The 25,402-nt window shown below is 39.6% G+C and overlaps 1 protein-coding gene across 2 annotated transcripts; it reads left to right on the top strand.

Moving 5' to 3' along the window:
* The first annotated feature begins 571 nt into the window (after positions 1–571).
* TSNAX (translin associated factor X) lies at positions 572–25,402 on the top strand. 2 transcript variants are annotated; one of them, XM_030035248.2, is made up of 6 exons: positions 572–668; positions 2,311–2,418; positions 5,424–5,538; positions 7,206–7,336; positions 21,798–21,925; positions 23,568–25,402. In XM_030035248.2, the coding sequence occupies exons 1-6, from the start codon at positions 653–655 to the stop codon at positions 23,940–23,942; spliced, it is 873 nt and encodes a 290-aa protein (XP_029891108.1). In that variant the 5' UTR covers positions 572–652; the 3' UTR covers positions 23,943–25,402. The 2 variants fall into 2 exon arrangements, with proteins under 2 accessions (XP_029891108.1, XP_040984311.1); XM_041128377.1 differs by lacking the exon at positions 572–668 and adding an exon at positions 686–761.

Genomic DNA, 25,402 nt, shown 5'->3' with positions numbered 1-25,402 from the left:
TCACCTCGCGTGGAAGGAAAGCACCGTGGCCCTGATACGCCAGGGAAGAAAAGGGCAGTAAGGAGACAGGGAGTGGGGAGAGGGCCTGAGAGGGAAGGGAGGGGGGCGAGGGGAAGGCCACATGACAGCCACTTTCTGCGGGTCCAGGCTGAGGAAAGTCGATGGGACCAACGCCCCCCGCTCAGCTGGTCGGGCAGGGCGGTGGCGGAACACGCCGGCTGTCAGCGGGGACGGCGGGCCGATAACACCGGGACATCCCCGCCGGCCGCAGCCCTGCCAGCCGGCCCCGGCCTGACAACGCCGCCATCCCCGCCCCAGCACTACATGTCCCGTCGTGCCTCGGGCGCGGGAGGCCCCCGCGGCGGGATCGCAGACTAGCTGCCCTGGGAGCCGCCTGCTCGAAAGCGCCGATCCGCCCTCGGCCCTCCCCCAATTTGGCTGCAGCAAGGCCCGATATCACCCTGCGCGCCGGCACAGCTCCGCACCCCGCCTCCCACGCCGCGGGCGACGAGCCGGCGCCCTCCGCCTGTGTGGCTTCTTGCCGTCAGGCACCGGCGCGGGCGCCCGGCCGCGGCGCCGTTGGGGCGGGGGCGGGTGGGCCTCGGGAGCGGGTTGCCGGGGGGACGCGGCCTGGCTCGGCGGCGGCACCGAGATGAGCGGCAAGGAAGGTGATGGTGACGGTGGCGGGGCGCGTACCTCCTCTCCTTTGGGCTTTACAGATATGTCTGTGAATGTAGTTTTAGAAATCTTCGTCCTTGGTGGTAAAAAAAGGAGTTGCTGCAGCCAAACGCTGAGTGTGTGTTAGGCCTGTAAAGGGCTCGTAGGGGTAAAACTCAACTTTCAATAACGCAGCACTTGCTTTGAGGCCTGTGGGTCGGGGGGTTTAGCCTAGGCTGTCACACAGACCTCCCTTCAGCCAGAAAGTCGGCTCTACGACAAGGAAGCTGGCTTTTTTATTTTTATTTAAAATTAAGGCTAAGTTACTGTTATTGCAGTCTGTGGTCATCTGGGATTCAAATTGTTGGTTATTCAGTGGAACCTTTTTTCTCTATAATTCTCTCTCTACGCCCCCCCTCCCCCCCACTTCAGGAGGGCCTGTTTTTTCCGGTAGGTCGTTATAGTGTTCCCAACTTTTGGAATATTGTAGAGAGTTTAATTCTCTGCACTATTTCAGGGGTTGTGTTTGTAATGTTTTCAGCTGCTACAGGAAAAACAAAACCCTGAACTCGTGTCCTAACAGAAAAGAAGAAAAAAATGATTTTCAGTTTCCTCTTTTAGAAAGTAACTACGCCCACTTCTGGTTTTGGTTTGGGATAATAAACAATTAAACGGAAACATTTTAAAATCCAGTGTTCTTCTGTAACTTTTAAGTAGCTTCCTATTGTTCTTCTTTGAAGGAAATTGAGAGAAGTCCACATATTCAAAAATGTATGCTTGTATGTAAGAGTGTGCCAAATTTTGGCCTCTGTTAGGAACACAAAATGTACAGCTGTTACAAAAAGGAGGTAGTGAGAGGGAGGAATGGTTAAAACATGAATGACACAATGAGTCAGTCCTAGGTGAAGGAAGGACAAAAGGAAGAAACAGTACAAAGTGTAAATCAGTAGTAAAACACAGTCCAAGAGAGATAAGTTCTGGGTGAGGGTTTGAAAAGGGAGGCTAAGGAAGAGACATATAAGGCCAGTTGAAGGCAACAGCTATATTGGGTGAAAAAAGAAACTGGTTAATGGGCAGAGTGTAAGGACCTAAGATGCTATGCTGCAGGAGCTAAACCTGCATACCTGGATAATGGTAGTCTACTTAAATTATGCCTTGCTTCTTTTTCTGATTACTGAAGACCCATGACAAATAATTACAGTAATGAAAAACTTGTAGTTTTAATGACTCCTGTCAAGCTGAATATTTAAAATAATTTAAAAAAAAAAAGGAGGGGGGGAGGAAGGTCTAATCCTGTAGGCCATTGCTCACACAAGAATTTCCACGCAGCCATTCCCTTACAGAAAGGATACATAAATAAAACCTTACAAGAAAAAAAAAAAAAAAGGACTTAGGTTCCTACCACACTCATCCATTGAAATTTTTTTCTAGGATTTTTTTCTAATTTTCACTAGGAATGTGGTGGAAAAAGTGGCATGCTAACATGAAGATGATGTCAGCTGGTAATAAGTTGCATCCAGTTACCTTACTCTATCCTGTAAAATATGGCTACAGTCAAGAATGCTCTGAAGACAGCATCCTGACGCTGCTCATGATCTGGCAAAACTACTTTATTTTGAAATGTATTTTTTCATGTGTATCTTCTATTAATAGGATCGGGTGGGTTCAGAAAACGGAAGCATGACAATTTTCCACATGGTCAAAGAAGAGAGGAAAAAGAGAATGTTAATCCATCTTCAGCTTTGATGACGTCTTTTAAATGTAAGTAAGCATTTGGAAAGCCAGATTATGAAAACATGTAGTGTAGAAATTGCTAGGAAATTACTAGTATTTAGTGATGGACTAAAACAGCTTTCTCTGGGGGAGAAACTTGAAACTAGTTGGACTCATGCTTCATACATTTAGAGCCTGGTGTTTTGCTTTCTGTGCAATAAAGTCCTGAGAGTGGGATTTCACATAGCTCCACCTGACTCATGACTTGCTTCCTTCTTCATCCTACCTGCTGTTTTCCGTCCCCACCCTGCTTGTGCTGAACCTGATGCGAAGCAAACTGCCTAAGTGTTCAGCCAGACAAAAGGTGAGCAAGCCCTTTGGTGGCAGAAAACTGCAAGATCTTCAGAGGTGTAATGCAGAATCTGAGCCATGGGGATAAGAGGAGGAGATGGCTACCTTTGGGGAGACTGAGAAGGCTCTTAGCTGTTGACCTTAGCTCTGGTGCATAGATGACTAAGCTATTTCAGTGTAAATCTGGATGCATTGATTTGTGAGTTGGTAGCTGCTTATACATGCACTTTTTAAAAATAAGAGTTTAGCTAACTAATATAGGCCTGTATGTAGACACTTATTTCAGTTTCAGTGCTTTTTTAAAATTAGCTTATATTTTTGTTTCTTTAAATAAGCAAGTGTAAACTTCTCTCCAACCAGATTGTTTTTATAGGATTTTGCACAAAACCAGATTTAAACTTTAGTAAATTTAGTTGAACTTTTTCATTAGACAAGCCCTAACAAGGCAAAGTTGAGCTTCAGAAATGAGAAGCTGTGACAGGAGTAGTGCAGCTGTACTTTCAACTTTAATTTTTCACCCTTAAGCATATCAGTTTATGGTAAGGTTGCCATTAATTCAAATTCAAAACAACACTTGTTTCCCTCCTTTCCCATGAGATCCAGTCAGCAGTGTTTGGTTAATTTCAGAAAGGATGTAAGCGACATGGTTTATTGAAGATTCCCTCTTTGTGCTGCACTAGTGCTTATAAGCCCCAGATGGAGACACTGGTGGTGTTTGTCTCCCATGTCAGACACAAGCATTAAGAAAAGGTGTGCTCCGGGTAGCTTATAACTGAGCAAGCTGTGTAAGGTGAAACGGAGTGGTGCGCTGTTTCTGTGTATGTTGCCTGTATCCAAACAACTTTATGTGTGAAATTAAACGGCTGTACACATTTTGCTCTTTTTCATGTCTTTTGGAAGAATGTTGTACTTGAATTGACATCGTTATCTGGTTGACACCAAAGATTTCTAAAAAATTGATGAGAAATTGTCTTCTATAATAATAATTAATCAAAAACCAAGGAGTATTCAGTTACACCTTTTTTTGCTTAATACATTTTAAATATGACAGCTCAGTGATACAGAGTGTGGGTAGTATCTTGGTTTGTAAGGTTGAGATTTATTAAGTGTCATTATTAATGGTCTGATTCTACACCACCAAAATCAATAGTTTGAGTCTTTGCTTTCAGTGATAGATTGGACATTAACGTGGAATGTGTGGAGGAAATGGCTGTGTGGTCTCGATGCGTTAGCCTGGAGAATCCCCTGAGTTCTAATCCTTTGCAATTTTAGGCAACAGTACAGTAGGTTTTCTTGCATCCTTCTAGGCTAAAGATTACTGTATTTGTCCATGTTTTACTTCAGGTCACAAAACACTTCTCAGTAGTCCCTAACAGGTCTAAAATCTAACGTAAAAGTCTAAAAGCCACAACCGTCCGGAGGAGATTTGGGGCATTGCTAATATCTTCCGAATAGTGAATTTCCTGGTAGATGAAATTTGTAAATGGTCATTGGAAATGTCATATATGGCATCCTACGAAGGAAGGTACCAGTCAGCCTCCCTCAAGTTCCTGGCGCTATGATCTGAGGGAAAATGTCTTCTTGATGAAAATTCAGTGGTGGACTTGACTCTCAAAATTTGGAAGAGACACACCGATCGGACATATGAAAGATTTAAAAGATGAGTAGGAGCATTTGTGACTTATCTTTGAGTTTCAGAAGAAGATTGGGGAAAACAGAACAAAATAGGAGCAACCAAGTTTTTATCAAGGTGATGAGAAATACAGTTATTTTTGTAGCTTCATCTGACCTTTCTGCTATGCTTTTCTAAAGGATATTCACTTCTCAGACCCTTTAAAACTGTAGCCTCTTAGCTTATTTTCACCATCTTCTCACACGGACACTTTAACACCTCAGACAGTTATGCAGGAAATGTGTTAGATTTCTTATAAGTACCTATTAATGGTTTATTTAGTGGAATAATGGTCTATAAAATGTTAATGGTATCTGTGAAACATTCATAATGTTTGACTGTGATAACCGGATACACATCCTCTCTTCTTTGTGTTCATTGTAGTTAAACAAAGACAATTTACATCAGTAGGTCAGAAATCTTATTTTAAGTAATTGATCTCACTTTGCTTTAGTACTTCTAGTTCTTAGGGATATTAAAATACTTGACGTTCGGCCAAGTCTAGTTGGGATGTGAAATGCAACCGTTCTTTTTGCTAAATGTTGCATTTTTAACAGTAGATGTGCCTTAGTCAATTTTGTTTGTTTTGTTTCAGAGACTGGTGAATCTTACTTACTAATGATTGTAGGGTTTTATTTTTTTAATTTATCTTGCTGAATTTGTGTGAAATTATAAGTCAGCTTCCTGAACAGCGGTATTGCAGAATAGATTTTACTGGTTAAAACATGTATTTTACCTTAAAATTGTTTGGACTGCCTTAAAGCATCATCAGGGTTGATCTATATTTAAACCTGACTCAATAAACAAAAGTAGTATTAATGATGAATTTTGCAGCTCTGGCAGGTGGTAGGCAGTGGTGGCCTCCGCAACCGTGCCCCATGCAGGGCCCACCTTGGGAAAAGGCACCCCAGGGAAAAGGCTGGTGGGGCTGGGGCCCATAAGCAGTTACTGTAGCACAGGCTCTCTGCTCTTCCCCTACGCTCTGTACATGTGATGACCATGCTTGTTATTGTAATGATTGACTCTGCAGCGTTTCAGCTGGAGCTTGACACCAGGCATGATAAATATGAACGGCTTGTGAAGCTCAGTCGTGATATAACTATCGAAAGCAAAAGAACAATATTTCTGCTCCACAGGTTTACCAGGTGAGTCACATTGAGCGTGGAAGTGTTCATAGAAACCTAGAAGCTGCCTTGCAGTGTTCCCTGTATTTGTGATTAATAGCTGCAATGTTCTGTTGAGAGGAATTTAATTAACTTTGCATAAACATCCTTTAGGGTGGATGTGAGCTAATGAATGCACACTCGAGTTAGAGAATTAAAAGGTGCTGGTTCAGGTTTCTCAGTTGGTTTTACTGATGTATTAAACAGGATCAGAGTAGTAGAGTATAACAGCAGATGAGAGTTTTCCAGCTTTCAGCAAGCTGGGAGAGAAGAGCATGCACCCTTCCTTCAGGTTAGTTGCCTCTGCAGTTACTTCACCATTTTGGTTTTTACAGCCCTACCCTAGGTCATCAATGCAAAGAGGAGGTGGCCTGGGTTCTGTTTGCTTCAATACATACTGCAACCTAAGAGGCTTTTGTGTGAACTTTTGAGCTTCTACATGTTTTGTGTTCTTATGAGTCTTCAAGCAATGTTTGGAAGCCACAGTTGAACTAGAAGAATAACGGGAAAATTTGAAGCTTTGCATAGCCTGTTGTATAAAATGTCTACTGTACGTGTCAAACAGTGGTCTTGTGTGTTATGGTTATAAGACCTCTCTGTTCTTTTTATTTTTAATTTAATTTATTTTTTGTTACTTATCAGTGCATTTCTGCTGTAGTAGTAACTATTTGTAGTTACCACAGTAACAGTTATAAATAGGAATTATGAAGTTGCTCTTTTTAACTTGGTCGTCTTCTGCAGAGAGGCATTGTGATAATTCTAGTAACCGCTACAGCCTTGACTGTAAATAGCTACTCCCACTGCAGGGGCTAGATAGCCGGGAACTGGTAGAGGAAAGAACAACAAAAAACTCCTCTTTACTCCGAATTTTTAGATTCCTGTTTTGTAAGACATTCCTGTTTTTGTGAGAGTGGAAGCTTTCCATGCTGTATTTTTATTTCCTTCTCCTTTGCTTTTTCACTATTATTGTGGCTTTACTTTCAGAAATCTGTTTGCTTTTAAATGTTTTCTCAAGACCAGCCTATCAGTAGTTCCTTAAATAGACTGTAAACTAATACAGCATATAGATTATTTGGGGGTGGGGGAGGGGGAAGTTTGAAGGAAATTAGATAAACTAAACTTTAAATGCCAAGTATATATTGTGGTTGTGAATCAGATATTTCAGCTGTTCCTGAATAGCATAATTACTTCCTAAAAAAAAAAATCACACATAGAAGTAGATCATGTATTGTATTTTGCAATACTGTAATGTATTGCAAAATATTGATTTTTTTTTTTTTTTTTTTTTAAGAAGTTGAAGGACTTCTGTAAATACTGCTAGTTTTCCAGAATACTTTTTTTGAAGCCTTTGCATGTGTTTCTCATTGTTCTTACTTAAGCAATAATTAAAATTCTAGTCTGGCATAAACATCATGCTACCAGAACTGTGTTTGGCCGGTTGATTATTTTCATGATAAGAATCTACAGAATTTCAGAATCTACAGTAGGTGTCAATGAAAGTTAAACTGTTTCTCATTCCAGTATCATCTTTGCTTTTTCCTGAAGCCATTGAAAATATATCGGTTAGTAAAAGAAAATGTGTAATGTTTTTTGAATTGTTTGCTCATGTTCTGAAAGCTGCTCTTTCAGTTTCTGTTTTATGATTGCAGTGCTCCCAATGGGGACGAAATACTAAATGAATCTGAAGTCAAGCTAGATGCTGTCCGACGGAAGATTAAGCAGGTTGCACAAGAACTGATTGGAGAAGACATGTATCAGTTCCACAGAGCTATATCTCCAGGTAAATTATTTTAAAATAGGGAAAGTATGCTGTTTTGCACTAAGCTCAGTTTGTCTTTATGTAGCAGTGGTTCCTCTTCATGCTGCAGGTCTGAATTTTGTCATATTTCTATTGTTATAAATCAGGACTCAGATTAATCTTTGTTGTTGGCAAAGTTAGCTCTGGTATTAGAGGGGCTATTGCCCTACAGTATTCTTATCATTGCAGTTAAACAAAGATTTAAATTTACAACTGGAAGAATTTGGACCCTGACCTAAACTGAAGTTGGGAGTAGTCTAACAAATGTACTGACTAGTCTTCTGTGACTGAGAGGAGTATGTGCAACACGCTCATTTACTCCACCTGAAGGGTTATAATTTCTGGGAGGAGAGATGGAGTGACTGTCTTGTGAAATGATCCCATTTTGAGTTGATAAAGTTAATAAATTAAAACCCTTAGATTAGCATTTTCTTTCTTCCAAAGACTCAGAATGTGCTTCTGCCTCTGTGTTACAAGCATTAAATCAGCATTTATATCTGTTTCAATTGGATCTTTTTCTGCTCCTTTCTGTAAATAGCAGTCTTTACTAACATCCTTGAGATACTAAGTCCCAGTGCTTTCATGACTCTTGCTGTCAAATCGTATTTCTTTGCTGAATCTTTGCTGACAATCTGAATCTTACCTAAAATTGTTACACCTTGTTTGTGGCAACACATGAGTAAAATATGTAACTGCTTCTTTGACATCTTGGTCATGGCATAAAAGTGTCTTGTGTTTATCAATCTTGTTTTAAACACATTGGAACCCTGTAATCCTGTATATCTTTCCTTGTTCAGGTAAGACTTCATCAGCTGAGGAGAGCTGAAGTTTTGCCCTGAATGATTTAACTTAAGCTTGTTAAGAGTGAGCCAGCTCTTCAGTGAAAGCTCAGTTTGGCACTTTTGAACCAGAAGGAGCTTGCCTTGCTAATCTTCAATGGCTCTAATTCAATTCCACAGTCCTCTTACCTGTGGTGCATTGGGTTGTTCCAATTAAATATAAGTAGTTATTCTTAAAGAGCCAATTAATCTGTGTGCGTCTTGCTGCTGTTTATAGCTTCATACTGTAATGAGGCAATGAAAAGAAAGAGATAATTCAAAACTCTGACACTGCAGATGACCTCTAACTGTGAACAATACTAGTCAGAGTATCTTGACATGCTGAAAATGTGTTTAGATTTTAATTTTAACTACTGCTTAAAAAAGCTGAAAATCCTTGCATTCAGTTTTATGAACAAAGATTTATGAAAGCTTCATTGAGACTTGTAAACCTTGTCTGAATAACCCCTGAAGTTTGTAGTCCTGTGTAAGTCATAGAATGCTATCTATAGAACGACAGCATTTGAGGTCTGCTACCTCGTCAATTTTGGAGACCTCATGATAAAAGCTATCAGCCTTGCCATGTGAGTAAAATTGTTATGGAGTAACCAGTTAACCTGCATCAGCTGCTTCACCTGATTTGTCTCCATTTTCTTAGTATCTGGCTTTGTGTGGGTAATTTCAAAGAGGCATACCTACCTCTATTTTTACTGAGGGGCAGCTTGCCTGGAATTAGCTTGCATTCACCTCAGACATAATACAGTACGCCTACATAGCAGACATACGGAAACTTATAATGTGGTAAGTTCTGTGTGTACCCATGTCTTACAAAGCAAGTGAGCAAACCTGACGCTAGGTTTCTACTTCCAGATTCTCTCTTCTGAGTAAAAAAATATTACTGGTTTTGGTTTTTAAAAAATACATATTTTCCAACCTGAAAAGTTAGATTTTTTTATATGAAAGATATGTAAACTTAAGCTAGCCATAGCAACCTGAAATAAAAGAAATTAATGCAAAAAATTAATTTCAGGTTTGCTTTGTATATTTGGTAAATACTCACATACAGTCAGCTATGTTGATACTCCTGCATAATCAATTTCTGACTTGCATAAAGATATCTGTTAATATCAAAATGGACCTGAATAAACTCTTTAGAAAACAACTGAAAATATGCTATCAGAAACAAGTCGGCATTTCTAAAACTTTTCCCCAGTGTTTTAAATCTCAGCCTCTTAAAATGACTAAGATGTATTTGTTCGTTGTAGAGCAGGCCAAATTAGACCTCTAGTAGAGGAAGTTAGAGGCCTGCTGCATGTGTATGATGACTCAAACGTGTCCACAGCTGCAAAGCTTTTAGAATAGCATAGAATATTTCAGTTGGAAGGGATGTACAAGATCATCTGAGTCCAACTGCCTGACCACTTCAGGGCTGACCAAAAGTTAAAGCGTGTTGTTAAGAGCATTGCCTAAATGCCTCTTAAACACTGACAGGCTTGGGGCATTGACCGCCTCTCTAGTAAGCTGTTCCAGTGTTTGACTAACCTCTTGGTAAAGAAATGCTTCCTAATGTCCAGTCTGAACCTCCCTTGGCGCAGCTTTGAACCATTCCCACGCGTCCTATCGCTGGATCCCAGGGAGAAGAGCTCAGCACTTCCCTCTCCACGTCCTCTCCTCAGGAAGCTGTAGAGAGCCATGAGGTCACCCCTCAGCCTCCTTTTCTCCAAACTAGACAAGCTCAAAGTCCTTAGCCCTCCTCATAGGACATTCTTTCCAGCCCCATCACCAGCTTTGTTGCCCTCCTCTGGATGCATTCAAGGACGTTGACATCCTTCTTAAATTGTGGTGCCCAGAACTGCACACAGTTATATATGCAAAAGCAGATCCCTAACACTTACATGGGACTTGGGTGAATTGTCCTGGAATTAAGGAATTTTCTTACTACAGTCTTGAGACAACTTAAGAGAATGAATCTTACTGACCTCTCTAGGTAAAAAGAAAGGATGGCAAAGAGGTATTAGTACACTAAATAATTGGGGGGAGAAGAAGTAGACTCTGCTGTCCATCTTTCCAGCAATCAGGTGTGCAGTCTCTGAAATGCCTGAACTTCATGGTTTTGTGGACAGAACTAAAAGACAGAAACACACAGCCTCCCACTGCATATCTGGAGTTAGGACTGGGAAACCGTTAGAACAGTTTCTGTAATTAGGCAGTTCTTGCCTCATTAAGAAGACTATATATAAAATCCAACTGAAATAAGTTGCCTTCATTCCATTTCTGTAGGTCATCCACAGCGTCTACTTAAATTCTAGCTCTTCTACATGATGCTTCTCTGTGAGGGGAGTTTGTGCCAGCTGGTGTCCACTGTGCATGTTTTGTAAGGGTGCATGTTAGAATATGTCACTGAGAAGACAGGGAATGCTTTTAGGCATTGTTTAAATGAGCTCATTTGTATGACACGTATGAAATGCAGACTTTTAGCCAGAGCTTTACTCTTACCTTGTTCATTAAATCCTCCACTCTCCAGTTAGTCATTGGGATGGCAAAAAAAGGAATATGCAGGCTTAAAGACTTGTAGATCTTGATCGTGCTGAAGCTAGGATTAAGGAGGTGTCAGAGATGTGAAGATGCTTGATGCTAGGATTATGAAGCTGAGATAGAAAACCTGGAGACATGAAGAATGAGGGGACAGTTAGATAAAGAGCAAGTGTGAGAGGGAATGCTTCATTCCCCCTGCCTCCTGCTGTTTATGAAGAACTGTAATTGGGAGGGAAACAGTGCTAAGAGTTAAGAATGTTGCTTTTATTTTTATTTTTAAGTCTAGTGTTCTTTAATTGTTGCTTTGCTTTTTTTCAAAGTGGAAACAGCTTGCATGCCTTTTTGAAAATAAATGTGGCTAGGAAAAGTGCTAAATCTTTTGTCTTTAAGTATTTCCTAGAGCTGTAAGTCTTGACCTTCCTTTCATGTAATTTTCAGTTCTGATTTTGTATTTTAAAGAAATTCTGGAGAACTAGTTAAAAAGCTTTTTATGAACAAAAACATTACCATTAAACTGCTTTTTTCTTCAAAAAAGAATAAAGAAACGCCTCTGTCCCGTATCTCAAAAGCAGCGTGTCCAATTAACCTCAAACTTCCTAAAAATATTCTCCTTTGTCTTGAAACCAAACATGAAACATCCTCCTGTTCCCCACCCTACCTCTCACAGAAAAAGTAGAAGGGATCAAAACTGGGCTTATAATGGAAACCTTCGTAGCAGCCTTAACTGGGGAATCATGACTGTCTGCATAATAAAGCTGCCTAATACATATTTTATTCAGTATAATAACTGTTAGCCTATAAATAGAAGAGTGCTATGAGTATAATGCTTGGGAATATTGTTTGCCACTTGTAATTGTTAGATGCTTTTTTTGGGGTTACTCCAAGCAGTTGTTCTTTTGACTTGAAGATAAAACAATTCTGGCAGAGCACTAAAGGAGTTTCATGCTTTCCCTCATTAAGAATAGTGCTAATGGCACGCAGGACGTTTCCCCAAAGGACACTTGCATGAGCTCAAGCACTGAGTATAGCACTAATTGAACAACAACAAAAACTGATGACTGTTTTCTACACGTTTCTTAACAGTACAGATTGTCCCAGGGGATAATTAAATAAGCAAACAGAGAGATACTGAAATAATGAAGTCTTTTTTTAATGTAGAGGTCTTCATTTGTTATGTTAGAATGTTCTGCTTTGTTGATATTTTTAAAGCTTTACTATTTGTAATATAGAATTCCTGCTCCTTTGCCCCACTTTGCAGTGTATACCTTATATATCCTGTGAGGAAATGTGTACTGTTTCTTTAAAATAATTGTGAGACACTGTGCAAGAAAAGGACTGAAAAAGATTGTATGAATTTATGAAGGGGAGGAAGAAATTTTTCAGGACTTTCTGTGTGTATATATGTGTGTTTGGGTATTTATATATATATATTTAACTCTAAAATACTAAAGACAATTTCAATAGTATACAAGAAAGACCTGTACAAGCCTTAAAGACAAGAAAGAGGGTGCTCTGCAACACGTTAGGATTTATGGAATTATTCTAAGCATGTTCGAAATGTACTCTGCATAAATGCAAAACTTGTGTAATGCAGAGGGAAACTGAGTTGCTCGATAGGTTGGCATTGTGTGGGATTGAATTGATGACCTTTTTAATGTGATTTTGTTAAATGAAATACCTAGCTATTTGAAGACTTACTCAATTTTTTGTCCCTTAACAATAAGAGCGTGTGAGAGAATTGTAAGGCTTTTGAGGTGTTAAATTATTTTCTGTAGGGCAGCTTGACTGAAAAACCTCTTGGAGTGATAGTTTTAACTACGTGTTGATGTTTTTAGAATGAGGTCATTAGATTCTGCTAGGAGCCAGTATAGGTGTGGTATTATCTTCACAGCTGATAGCCGTACATAAGACAAAATATGGAATGAGGAGCCCATAATTCTTCTGGCCCTTCTTCAGTAGTGTGGCGTAGAGCGATGATGATGGATGCAACTAGAGCGTTGTTGGCTGACCTTCCTCTTTGCAGTGTGCTTCTGCTAGCAGCAGTGGTGAGTGGAGTGGTGTGCACAGAGAAGCTCATTAGCTCTTTATCATGTCTGCACTTGCTCTCAATAGGATTAGATGACGAGGCTGTAAAATGTCAGCACCTTGTCAAAACTATTGCTCTGTGACTGCTTCTGCTGATGGTGGTGTGGGAAATTCTGTGTAAAAGTTCAGCATTGACGCAGTCTAACGCATAATTTATCTTGTGCAGGCACTATTTGTGTTCTGAGAGAATGATATAATGGAACTTATTTCTGTCTCCTGCCTTATGCTGTTTAGAGTCACTTAGGTGTGTAATCGTACTGCAACAAGCTGCATTGCTGGATTGGACAAAGTCAGTTAAGTCTGCGTGGATGAAAAGGAAATACTTTTAATGGTGCTAAAATACTGGTTTTTAACTGCAGTATGTAGGACCACCAGACATGATGCTGTAAGAAATGCTATGGAGTTGAGTGAGGTCCATCCAAGCAGGCCAGATTTAGATTACTGATTATTTAAGTAATACTGGATTTTTTTGGTATTGTATGAAGGATTTGGATTAGAACATGCACTAAAGGAACTGTCCACGTAATTAATTCTGTGTTACCTGTTTTTTTGTTCATAACTTTTTCATTCATAATATGGAAAGAACAACTCATACCTGAGCTGTGCTAGCTACCTTTGTATTTGTAGACACCTAGGCATTTCTGAAATAATAGCAACGTAAAGAACTATTCTGCGCATCAGGAACAGTAGAAATAGGACATTTTTTTCTTCTTAAGAAAGTTTAAAAACTGTAATAAAATTGTAATTGTAGGTTGGCAATACAAAGGAAAAGCTTTTTACTGCATGAGGAAGATATCATGAATTGTAAATGTCTCACCCAGGAAGAGGCTTGAATACACCTAAAACTTGAAAGAAAAGCTATCCATGAAGGAAGCAATCAGGTTTCTGCAAGATGGTAGGAAAACATAATAACACAGGAACAGGATGTAACTGAAGAATTAAAGTTAATGTCTTTGCTGTTGTGGGTGAGAGGTAAAAGGCCAGAAATGGAAACAAAGTTTCCTGATTATACTGGAAAATTAGCAGAATTCACAGTGAATAAGCTAATATTTATCAGATCTACTTTTGTTAATTTGTTTCTCTGTTTTGTTATTTTCTCTGTTTCTCTGATGTTCTCACATCACCAAGTATGCCAACAAAGTTTGTCAAACTGATTTTTTTCACCCTGCAAGTTGCTTATTTGAAACTTGATACCTTCAGTTTGTTGTGTTTTACTACCCTTTGATTATTTCTTGTTCGTGCCTTTTTCCTAGGTTCTTCCAGGGAAAGTGAAAAATCAGCAACTGCAAAGCTTCTCACTTTTTTACTTTCTGCTGCAGGGTTTGTATGTCCATACACAAAAACTGAAAACAAACCCTGGAAAATGAATGTGAATTCAGACGTGACCAAACAGGGCATGCAGTATGTGAGCATTGATTATAAGCTGATCCCTGAATGAGCCGTTAAGTTCAGCATAAGCTGTAAATTCAGCAGGAGCTGTTGAGGGCAGCGTAAGTCTAAGAGAAGCTCTATACGGTCTTTTAAAGATGTGTGCTGTGGATCAGGCCAAATAAAGATTGTCCTTTCCTAGTTCTAACTTAGGACCTAACTGTCCAAAAGTCCTGCAGTGGCAAATACTGCGGTTATTTACATGACAATCTGAAACTAGTGATGTTGTTTGACTTTTAATTCAGTTTATAGCTAGCAAATGGAGGAGACCTTGTGCTCTGGCTCAGCAATTTTTTTTGACCCTGCAGCTGTTAACATCAGTCATTCACAGACCAGAGCTCTCCAGCCTTTACAGGAACCAAGTGCAGGTGGAACATGAGAGAAGACCAAGAAAGATCTATGAACCTTTTTTGTTTGTTTGTTTAAAATCACACAGGAGAATGTGTCATAGAGGAACTCCATTCCAGGAAACAACTAGTATAGCGCATCATGATTAGTTTTTTGGTTTGCAGTCATGTGGTGAGAAAGAGGGGTTGGTGAGTGGTGATGTACCTTTTTTACTATTCTGTATTTATGAGGATAGACGGGCACCATTGGTGCTTCTGACATGGTAGTGAGTTGGGGCTGTTGCGTGGAAACAACATCACCTTGAGAACTTTCACTGGGGTTTGAACTGAAGAAGCTGTGTTGTGTTAGGTGCTCTTCCTTCTTTGATCATTGAACATCCTGACTGAGTCAGAGCTTCCCTTCCTTGGTATCTTGAACACTTGCCCTCAGGGCTGTTAGTAGTATAGAATTTGCCATCCAACTGAATGACTTTTAAAACTATGTATCAGTTATCAAAGCAATTGGAGGTAGTTAAAAAGATCAGGAAGACTACTTGTCACAGGAATAGTTTGGGCTTTTTTTGTTTGTTTTTTAAGAACTCATGTAGAACTTTGGCTGCTCTTCAGAATTACTACATTTGGGGGAGGCGGAATTAAACAAAAAAACTCCAACCCTTCAGAACAAAAAACTTGGTTACAAAAGTAACCACAGTGCATTCCTCAGGTCTTCAAGTAGGAGCAAAATGAAAGCTTGTGAATTTCTCATCCATGATGAGTCATCTGCAAAAAACCTAGCATTTGTCATATGTACACGTGTTTCTAATAACGATAACAAAAAGGCTTGATTAAACCGTTCTCTGCAATGAGAGATTAAAATACTCTTTGCAGTTCTCTGCGGGGTTTTTGTGCCTGTTTGGGGAAATAATTTAACTCTCACAGGCACCTGTGCCTATTAAATAGGGAACCTGTATTTGTTTCTGTAGTTATTGGGAAAACAGACTAATCTTGGGATTACGTTTTCCCTACAGTTGGTGTGTATTCAACTTTAAATGAAAGTGCAAACAATATTAACACTTCAGTAGCTGAAATACATCACTTCAACACATGCAGCTAGAAGGGAACAGAACTTCTTGGTGATCATAGATGTGTCAAGTAGCAATTGGCTAATCAACAAAGCATTCAGTACTTAATAGGAGAAATTTGCATCAATTTAATTATTGATATAACAGTAAATCAGTTTAGACAAATCACTGCTAGATGTAATATACATTATTTATATTCCATTAGTAGTCAGTTCAAGGTTATTTAAAATAAGTTTTTCTGACAAATATTCACATCTGGGTTTGTACTGATTACTAAAATAATTTCAAAACTGGACTGATAAAATGGAGCAGTTTGTGGACTTAGCAGGATGTGGACTTAGCTATGTTTTTTCTCTCCCCGGTTCCCTTAAAAATTCAGACTCCTTGTAGCCCTACCTGCCATAATGACGCAGCTTTTGAAGTATTGCTCAGTGAATAGAAACAGATTTATTTTTTTTTCCCCCCACATTTGTAAGATTTTATGGACATTTGTTCTAGTGCTTTTATTTGTATTTGTTAGTTGGTCCTATTTTATAAAATCCATCCCTGAGTGGAATTATTCTTTTAAGCCATTTTCACAACAGGATGTCCAGAGCATGCCAGTCTCAGAGGATAGCTGGCTTTATGCTCTTTCAGTGTACTGTTATAAAATTAACCTTTGACTTCACGCTTACAATCAACAAAGCAGTTGGATTGTTTCACAGCCTGTTTTGGTTTTATTACTTAAGTTTTTATCACTTGTGCATGCAAAGAGACCTGTGAATCTAAGGAATCATTGCCAAGTCTGGAAAGCACTTCAATGGAAAAGACTGAGCTGTGAATTGTCAGTTTCACCTCAATAGGATGCTGACTCTGAAGCAAAATGGTTTAATTTGTGTATTAATACTTTTAAATTTATTGCTTGTACTTGTTTCAGTTGATGTGCCTGGTTAATTATTTGCTTATTTTACCAGTTCTCCATCCTCCCCATATTTGGCAGAGCTTAGTAATAAGGATTCTCCAATTTAACTTTGTTTTTTCTCTGTTTGGGATTTCCACAAGAATATGACTCCATTTTTTTTCTGGGTTGTGTGGGTTTTGGTGTTTTTTTGTTTGTTTGGGTTTGTTTTGTTTTGTTTTTTAATGAGGATGTAACTTGCCAGCCTAAACATGATGTTAAGATACAGCTGTGGCTCTGCTGTTTTGATTTTGTAATGAATTTGCAAGTGGGTAGTTTCACATGACTCGCCCTGTAAATAATGTGCCCCACCCTTCATATAGTGATCCTGGAAGAAACTTGCTGTGTGTATTTTCCTACCATCTTTCTAGTGGCTGCTATTGGCCTGTGATTGCTGCTGCACAGTTTAGGGGAGGAGCTGGGTCAGAGAAGACAGGCTGTCATCTGCTTGTGTCCCAACCATCAGCTCAGGCTGCTCTGTGAACAAAAAGATACAGGGTAAGAGGAAAGAAAGAGGACAAAGGGATAGAAGGAAAATGAGTTTGAGAAGAAATAGGGAGAGAAGAAGCTTATTCGGGAAGATGGCAGGGAGCACTGGCATTGCTAACCTTAAGAACTGAGAGGCATGAAATCCATTTTAACCCATTTTTTAACTGTTGAACAGATATTTAAAGGAGGAAATGAAGTAAACAAAATTTTAGGAGGAAACCTTCACCTCTTGTTTGATCTGTCATTCTGGGTTAAAACTTCTGTCCATGCATGCATGTACATCTCGGGTGGAATTAGATTCTGTTTACCCTAACCTGACTCCTGCAATTAAGGAATTTCTATTCTTTACTCATTTTTTAAATAGCACTATCTTTTCCTAGCCCTTATGCATTCTTTTGACACTTGGATCGAGTGCTCCAGTGACTTGGTTTTTTGAAGAAACCTGATTTCTTGCTAAGTTTCTTAGAGAAACTGCTTAACAGTTCTTTCTCAGAGTTTGCCTGTGTAGATAAGGATAAATGTCTTGAATACCAGCTGATACAGCTGGCAAAAAAAAGTGCACAAACTTTCAGGCACAAAATCTCCTCCTTTATAGATAATATGTGCTCAGAAGATATCTCAGTGTAACTTTCTAGTTCTTATGTAGAAAATAAATTTTCAAAATATAGGAGGAAGCTGTTATACTGGGTCACTGTAACTTGTTACTAGTACAAGCTATTTATATTGAGTAAATGTAATAAAATATCAAAATACTTAAGTATTTTGTTACCTTTGGTAATTTGAAGAAGTGCTAGTAGAAATAATACAGTGCTTTTAATTGGGATTTTCTGTCTGTGTACTAGAAAAAAAAAATTACATAAAAGGCAGTCTTACAAACTATTCCATTACTGGCAGCTCAGTCTGTAAATAAGCCAATTTTGGAATAAATCCAAAACAAGAGCATAAGGGGAAAGGTATTGTTGGATGGTGTAATGAAATGGGATGGGGTTTTTCACCTTGGGGATTATTTGCTGAAAATAGCGGATGTCCTACCGTTAAGCTAAAACATAACATGTTTAAACATCCTTCTACCTGCACATGGAAACACCTTATTTCAAGGTCTTGGGTCATTGAAGTGTCATGTTGTAGCCACTTTTGGAAGAAGGACTTTAAAAAGAAAAAAAAAAGTCAAACATTACTATTTTTTGCAAAGTAGTTGTTACCAGGATTTGTTACCAGTCTATTTGTAATGGTAACAACTTTAAATGAGGTTTTGTAAGGCTTACTTGTAAATAGTGGGAGATAGATTCCTGAATTGTGAAAGGGTGACAGTAAATGACAAACCAGACAGTTTGTGCAACGTTCGCACGGTGGTGTTAAACAGAAGGAGCGAGGAGAAGAGTGGAACATGTCAGCTATTGTGGGATGAGAGGAAGCAAAAATGTGTGTGTGTATACCTACATATAAGTATGCCTATATAAAAAAAAATACATAAAAATAAATGAACTGAGGAGCTAAACACTTATCCTGGAAAAGGACAAAACGTGTGGAGAAGTAGTAAGGTGGAGTGAGCTGAAACTGGAAGTTACGGTTGATCAAGAAGACTGTTTACCAGAAAGTCTGAGAGCTGATTTGATCTCCGAGAACTCGGAGAAAATGCCAAGTTGATTCTTCCTATGTGATAGTCTTCTCCACAGATAGCAGAGAACGATTCTCACAGATGTTGTCATGTTGAGTGCTGCTATATCTGGTAGCTTACAGCTTATCCACAGAAAAAGCCCAAATTTCGTAATGGATTACTGGCCATGTTACATCAGAGGGTAAGTCAGGAAAAGAATGGGTGATGAAATCTACCTCTCTGCAACTTCTGAAGTTATCTTAGAAGATCCTGAGTAGCTTTTATCTAGTATTCTTCTATTGCTTGTGCCCAGAATGCTTTACCTGAATTCAGTTGATGAAATTATTGTATTTAATTGGCCTTGCAGCTCCCTGTGTGTGTTCTGATTTGTGAACAGCAGCGCTGAGTGTGGCTTTGGTTGCTGCATGGTTCTTCTGCCTTTCCCACTGCTGCTGTACAGAAGCATAAAGGGTGCAGGTTGAATTGCCATTCTGAATTGCCTCCACTGATCTTGCAAATACATATTTAAAAGGAAAAAAAATGTAGGTCACTCATCACGCTTTTGTGATTGTAATGTGGAAAGCCTTCTACAAGTGAATTTTCCCTTGAGGTTACTCCTAGTTTTTGGGGGGGTATTTCCACTCTCATCTGTTATTCAAATCTATGTTCTCTTCTTTTTGATTTAGACTTTTTCTTTGATCCAGATGAAGTCTAAATTTGCCGCTTCCTGCATATCTCTGTAGGCTGAGGTCCTGGCCCTGAAGAGGTCAGTTGAGGATTTTAAGATTATTCTAATGGAACCGGGATTCTACTTCTGGTACCCTTGGGTACCTCCACATTCTCTCACTTTACGCACTGGCAAAACTATTGTCTAATCCTGGCCCCCTTGCAGTGTGATACAGCAGTGTCACCTCTTTGCTTCTCTTTGAAGTGAAATCATCCCCTTAAAATGGCTCAGAATGGTTCTGCTAGAGCCATCTCTGTTATGTTACAGTCTCTTCCTTTAATGTCATCCTTTGGCGCTTTCTCTGTCCATAGGTCAGATACACACATGCATTGATTTTGTCTTCAAAACTTTTTTTAGCTTGGTCCTGCCATGGCTATTTGTTCTAGGTTTGTTTCTGCTTTTTTTCCACTGACACTGCCAACTTCAACTTTCTGCTTATGAAGTTTTCCCACATGCTTTCCTCAAATCTGCTCTCTGCACATAAGGAAAAACTGACAGAACCTGTGAAATCACTGTCTGGACATTCAAGCTCTTTTTTAGATCTCACCTTTGCTATAATGCATACAGAAAATCACCATCTGCTAAGTAGGTAGCAAGAGGAAATTGTGGCAGGTGGCGGCAGGTGGCATACAAATCTGGTACAAGCTACATTTGTTATCCCGTCTTTTATTTCCTTGCCAACATGCCACCTCCTTTTGTCCTCCTGCATGCCTTGTTTTTAGAATATAAGTTCTTTTGGACAGAGCTGTTGTTCAGTATATTCCTCTTATTGGACGTCACAGCCCTTTCTGGTTGATTTGCGGGGGGGGGGGACGGGATGGGACTGGAGTGATCTGTAACAGCAGATGCTTTGTCCTGAACGTGAATTTCACCTAACCTGCATGTTTTAAGGACCCTGTTCACTAATTCCCACAAAATAGAGTAGTGGGAAATTCAGTCTTAAAGAAGTATCTACTGTTGCTAATAAGATGAAACAAAGGAAACTTCTTTTTTTTTTGTAGGAGAGCCACCTTGCTTTTGATTTATTTGCAGTCTTTTTCTCTTCATTGTGTCCTGTGTCTTTGTGAACTTGTGAAATAGTAATCTGAACTCTGTATCATACAAATGCCTTATTTTAAAAGCTCCTTTATCATAGAATGGTTTGGGTTGGAAGGGACCTTTAAAGGTCATCTAGTCCAACCCCCCTGCAATGAGCAGGGACATCTTCAACTAGATCAGGTTGCTCAGAGCCCCGTCTAACCTGACCTTGAATGTTTCCAGGGATGGGGCATTGACTACCTCTCTGGGCAGCCTGTGCCAGTGTTTCACCACCCTCATTGTAAAAAATTTCTTCCTTACATCTAGTCTAAATCTACCCTCTTTTAGTTTAAAACCATTATGCCTTGTCCTATTGCAACAGGTCCTACTAAAAAGTTTGTCCCCATCTTTCTTATAAGCCTCCTTTAAATATTGAAAGACCGCAATAAGGTCTCCCTGGAGCCTTCTCCAGGCTGAACAAGCCCAACTCTCTCAGCCTGTCCTCACAGGAGAGGTGCTCCAGCCCCTGATCATCTTTGTGGCCCTCCTCTGGACGCACTGGAGGAGGTCCATGTCTTTCCTGTGCTGAGGACCCCAGAGCTGAAGGCAGTACTGCAGGTGGGGTCTCAGCAGAGCATAGTAGAGGGGGAGAATCCTCTCCCTTGACCTGCTGGCCACCCTCCTTTTGATGCAGCCCAGGATACGGTTGGCCTTCTGGGCTGCAAACGCACATTGCTGGCTCATGTCTGGCTTTTCATCCACCAGTACCCCCAAGCCGTTCTCCGCAGGGCTGCTCTCAATCCCTTCATCCCCCAGCCTGTACTGATACTGGGGGTTGTCCTGACCCAGGTGCAAGACCTTGCACTTGGCCTTGTCGCATGTCATGAGGCTCACGTGGGCCCACTTCTCAAGCTTGTCCAGGTCTTTCTGGATGGCATCCCGTCCCTCAGGCATGTCAACTGCACCACTCAGCTTGGTGTCATCTGCAAATTTGCTGAGGGTGTACTTGATCCCACTGTCTACGTCATTGATAAAGATATTAAACAGTACTGGTCCCAGTACAGACCCCTGAGGGACATGATGGGGAGCTGCTGTTCAGTGTGTTTCTGAGAGTAACATGATGCTTTATACTGATGTTAGAGAAGGTTCTGAATGAAAAACGCAGTTGGAGTAAGAACTTGAAAATGTTTATCTGCTGTGTTCTTGGTCTGGTTTTCATACTTCAAAGCGTCCTGTTAGATTATGTTTCAGTGTTATTTCAGGATTATCTTAGTTTGCACTTTTTGCTAGTAACCTTAAAATAGTCTCACTTAAAAGATTTCTAAAAAAATAAATAATTGTGAGCATGGATCATTGCTGGAAAGTTTGAATCATTAGGTTAATTCTTCTGCTATTTTTGCAGGACTTCAAGAATATGTTGAGGCAGTCTCATTTCAGTATTTTATCAGAACACGATCTTTGATTAGTGTTGAAGAGATCAACAAACAACTAATATTTACAGCAGAAGACAGAGAAGAAACAACAAACATGGTAAAAGTTTTTCTTTTCTCATGTGACAAACATCTTTCTGGGATGGAAATGCAATGAGTAGGCTTAGTTACATTTTTGGAATCTGATTAAATAAGGCCAGTTAGTGGTATGGTATTAGATATACATGTGGGCTTTGACTGACTTGTTCAAAAAATGCTTTTTATTCTGACAAGTGGTAAACCGAATCTGTGGAATACAAGTTTACATATTTCACATTCTTTTTATTCAGAGCAAACTGAACTCCTTCTGGTAGGGGGAAGGATCCAGGATAGTGAAATACTAGCAAACAAATGTAGAGGAGGGGTTTTTAATGGCTGGGACTGCCTGCAAGGCCTACTGGTGTACAGTGATGTAGCAAAAGTTGGGGGAGACAAATGAATCCAAGGCAGGATGAACACCATGAATGAAATCTTACTGCTGGCACTGAACCAGTCACAGGAGGTACTGTATTCACCTTCTGTTAAAATGCACTCTGCCTATGTCTTAGCTTGATCATTTGTAACTTTCCTGGGATTGATCTTGGTGCTTCCCCTCAGAGGACAAGCTTGTGTCCCATCATACCTTAGCCCTAATACCATACCTGCTGTTTCTTGACTTGCCCATACTCCTACCCTGCGCTACATAGACCTATTTGCATAGGGACAAACTACTGCCACCAGCCACAGTAAACTGGCTACAGTTTGATTGTTGATGGGACAAAAGGCGATTTTGTAGTAATGTCCAGTAATGCACAGCACTACTGCTTCAGATGAATTCCTGAGTCTGCTTCTGTTGAAGAGATGCTGCTGTAAAGCACTTTTTATTCTTTCTTCATCCTCTTGGTAAGGTATTTGCAAAGAAGCCAAGTTTTTAGCATAAGTTTGTTTGTTCTTACCAGAGGCAAACCCATTGTGGCACACTTGTTTTAACAAATTGTGAAGTTGTTAACTCCTGCATACACACCTCTGACCAGATTTGTGAATTTGGGTGGATAGCATGTTATGGGAACAAGGGAACAGAAACCTGTGTTGTCTCTCACATTACCGGTATTTTGGCAATAAAAAGTATTAGAAACTTGGATATAGGAGGAAACTTGTAACTTTGTGATGAGTTTTCTTCATGAAGTATTTTTTTAGCTATTTTTATGAGTTCAGTTGATATAAAATGGATCTGAGAACTCTACCTATCAGCTTCTTGTAGAAAATATATTTTGAAATTCAAGATACTAATACAAAATGATACGATTTGTTTTCATAATGCAGACTCTTTTTGATTCTTGATTGCTTTGGTAGCTTTGGACAGACTTTTTAGGGAAAATTTAAATCTATTAGGCTGAGATCTGTCAGGCAAAAAAAAAAAGCAACTGCAAATAAAAGTTGGTACAAAGACATGATAATTCTGTTTGCACATAGAGATGCTAGAAGCAGGGTATGTTTATCATGCATGCTAGAATGGAAATCACATCTCAAGTCGAAATGATGCTTTCATACCTTCTGGTATGCTGGAAAGAGATTAGTACTTCTGAAATCAGACTGTGTAGAAGAGCCATGCAATTTAATTTTCCAGAATGTTTTTAATTACCAGTTATGTTAGATAAGTTAGTGTGTATTTGAACCGTTTTTCATAGTTCATTCTACTGGACTTTGTTCTGTTCTATCCTCAGACCTCCAATTCCCACGATAAACAACCACACACTTGGAGCCTGAAGGTAACACCTGTAGATTACCTGCTGGGAGTGGCTGATCTAACTGGAGAGCTGATGCGGTTGTGCATCAGCAGCGTTGGAAATGGTGACATAGACACGCCTTTCGAACTGAGCCAGTTCTTACGTCAGATTTATGATGGTTTTACTTTCATTGGCAACACTGGACCTTACGAAGTATCTAAGAAGCTGTATACCTTGAAACAGAGTCTGGCAAAAGTAGAGAATGCCTGTTACACGTTAAAAGTTCGGGGGTCTGAAATCCCAAAGCACATGCTGGCTGATGTGTTCTCCACCAAAACGGAACTGATTGACCAAGAGGAGGGCCTTTCTTAAAATAAGGAGACTGTTGCAACTCGGAAGGGAAGAGGACTTAAGAGAAAGATTTTTAGTTATGGTTTGTGGGGTTTTGACCCTTCTCAAAACTTTTTAGGTAGAGACATTTTTAGTTTTATCTATGAGAAGATTGTTTTGCAGTGGTAATTTGTAACCAGAAATACTTTGTATGATGTGCAAGAGAACAAATGTTTGACTTTGTCCTCTCGGTATGGAATTTCCTGTATTGCTCCATTGTATCTTCTTTCAGAATGACCAAAATTTCCACTGCATCCTACACCAGTGTCTGTCAGTTGTGTGAGTCACCTCAAACTGTTGTGGTTGCTGTTACCAGTTTTCGGCAAGCACAGCACTGGAAAAAAATTGGTTAGGTACGGTTATTTAGCATTATCCATAGGTTTCTGCTGACCCATTTTCTGAGTATTTGGGTTCTATACTCATGTCATACACATACATAAGTGCATTGTTTTAGGTAAGTTCTTCCCTTGACTTGAAACTGAGGTGGTCTCAAAGGTGCCATGTAACTTAAGTTTTCTCTGATCATGCTTTTGAGCATGAAACTGAAGCTAAGTCAACTTTTTTGCCAATTGATAATGAAGCTAATTGCACCAGGTAAATACTACTGTGCACTTGTTATTTTGGGGCCCTGTTTAAATTGAGCTCTGTTCAAGTTAACACTGGTACTTCACAGTTCTGACATGAGCTAGAAAATCCACACCAAAAAAAATTGTGGAATGTATTGGTTTACATTTTTTGTAATGCAGTTTAATGCAGAATCTGATATCTTTCTGTTTGTAGACAAAAGCAGAAGACCTACCGAGTGTGTTTAACATGAATAATTTGGTGTTAGGATAAGCAGGTTTTGGCCAAAACAAATGCAGCGTGGTGTTGGAAGTCTGTTCTCCGTTGTTTGTGCTGCCCTGAGGACCTCCAGTGGGGTTGAACTGGTAGAAGTGAAAAAGGGCTAGCCAAGCTTTGAATATCTGTTAGCAGGAACTATATCATCTGCATGTTCCTATGGAAAGGAAACTGCAAACAGAAGTAAGGCAGACATTCTGACTTCCACATTTATCTTTGAGGTGGGTATGTCACCATTGGCAAAAAATCAGGGCTTTCTGCCGGTGTCTGAAGTTATGAAAGTCTGATAATGTTCATTATGCTAAAGGAAAACAGATAAAACAACATGATCTTTAGACTCCAGGAAATAGGCCTCCCAACTGCAATTGAAAATACTGCATGTTTTTTATTTCCACTTCCATATGCTGTGATACTGCCAATATTTTTCCCATGAGCATGTCCTGAGTAGCCGGGATAATCTGATATATGGATAGGAATGGGTAAATACATTTCTGTCACATTTTTCCATTGTTTCCACATAAAGCGATATGTGGTCGGTTGAACAAGGAGTGGCTTTTTTCCTATTGTTTAATGCTATTTTTTACAATAAATTCTGAAAAACA

Source organism: Aquila chrysaetos, chromosome 13 (assembly GCF_900496995.4).
Source record: "Aquila chrysaetos chrysaetos chromosome 13, bAquChr1.4, whole genome shotgun sequence".
Lineage (NCBI taxonomy): Eukaryota > Metazoa > Chordata > Aves > Accipitriformes > Accipitridae > Aquila > Aquila chrysaetos.
The sequence above is the reverse complement of the archived record's forward strand: the minus strand, read 5'-3'. Positions and strand labels throughout refer to the sequence as shown.

What these genes read in the sequence shown, in the direction of transcription:
- TSNAX (XM_041128377.1), top strand. Translation starts at nt 722, where the DNA reads ATGTCTGTGAATGTAGTTTTAGAAATCTTCGTCCTTGGTG. An exon ending in TTTGATGACGTCTTTTAAAT is followed by an intron (nt 2,419 to 5,423) that starts GTAAGTAAGCAT and finishes TTGACTCTGCAG; the next exon opens with CGTTTCAGCTGGAGCTTGAC. An exon ending in CCACAGAGCTATATCTCCAG is followed by an intron (nt 7,337 to 21,797) that starts GTAAATTATTTT and finishes CTATTTTTGCAG; the next exon opens with GACTTCAAGAATATGTTGAG.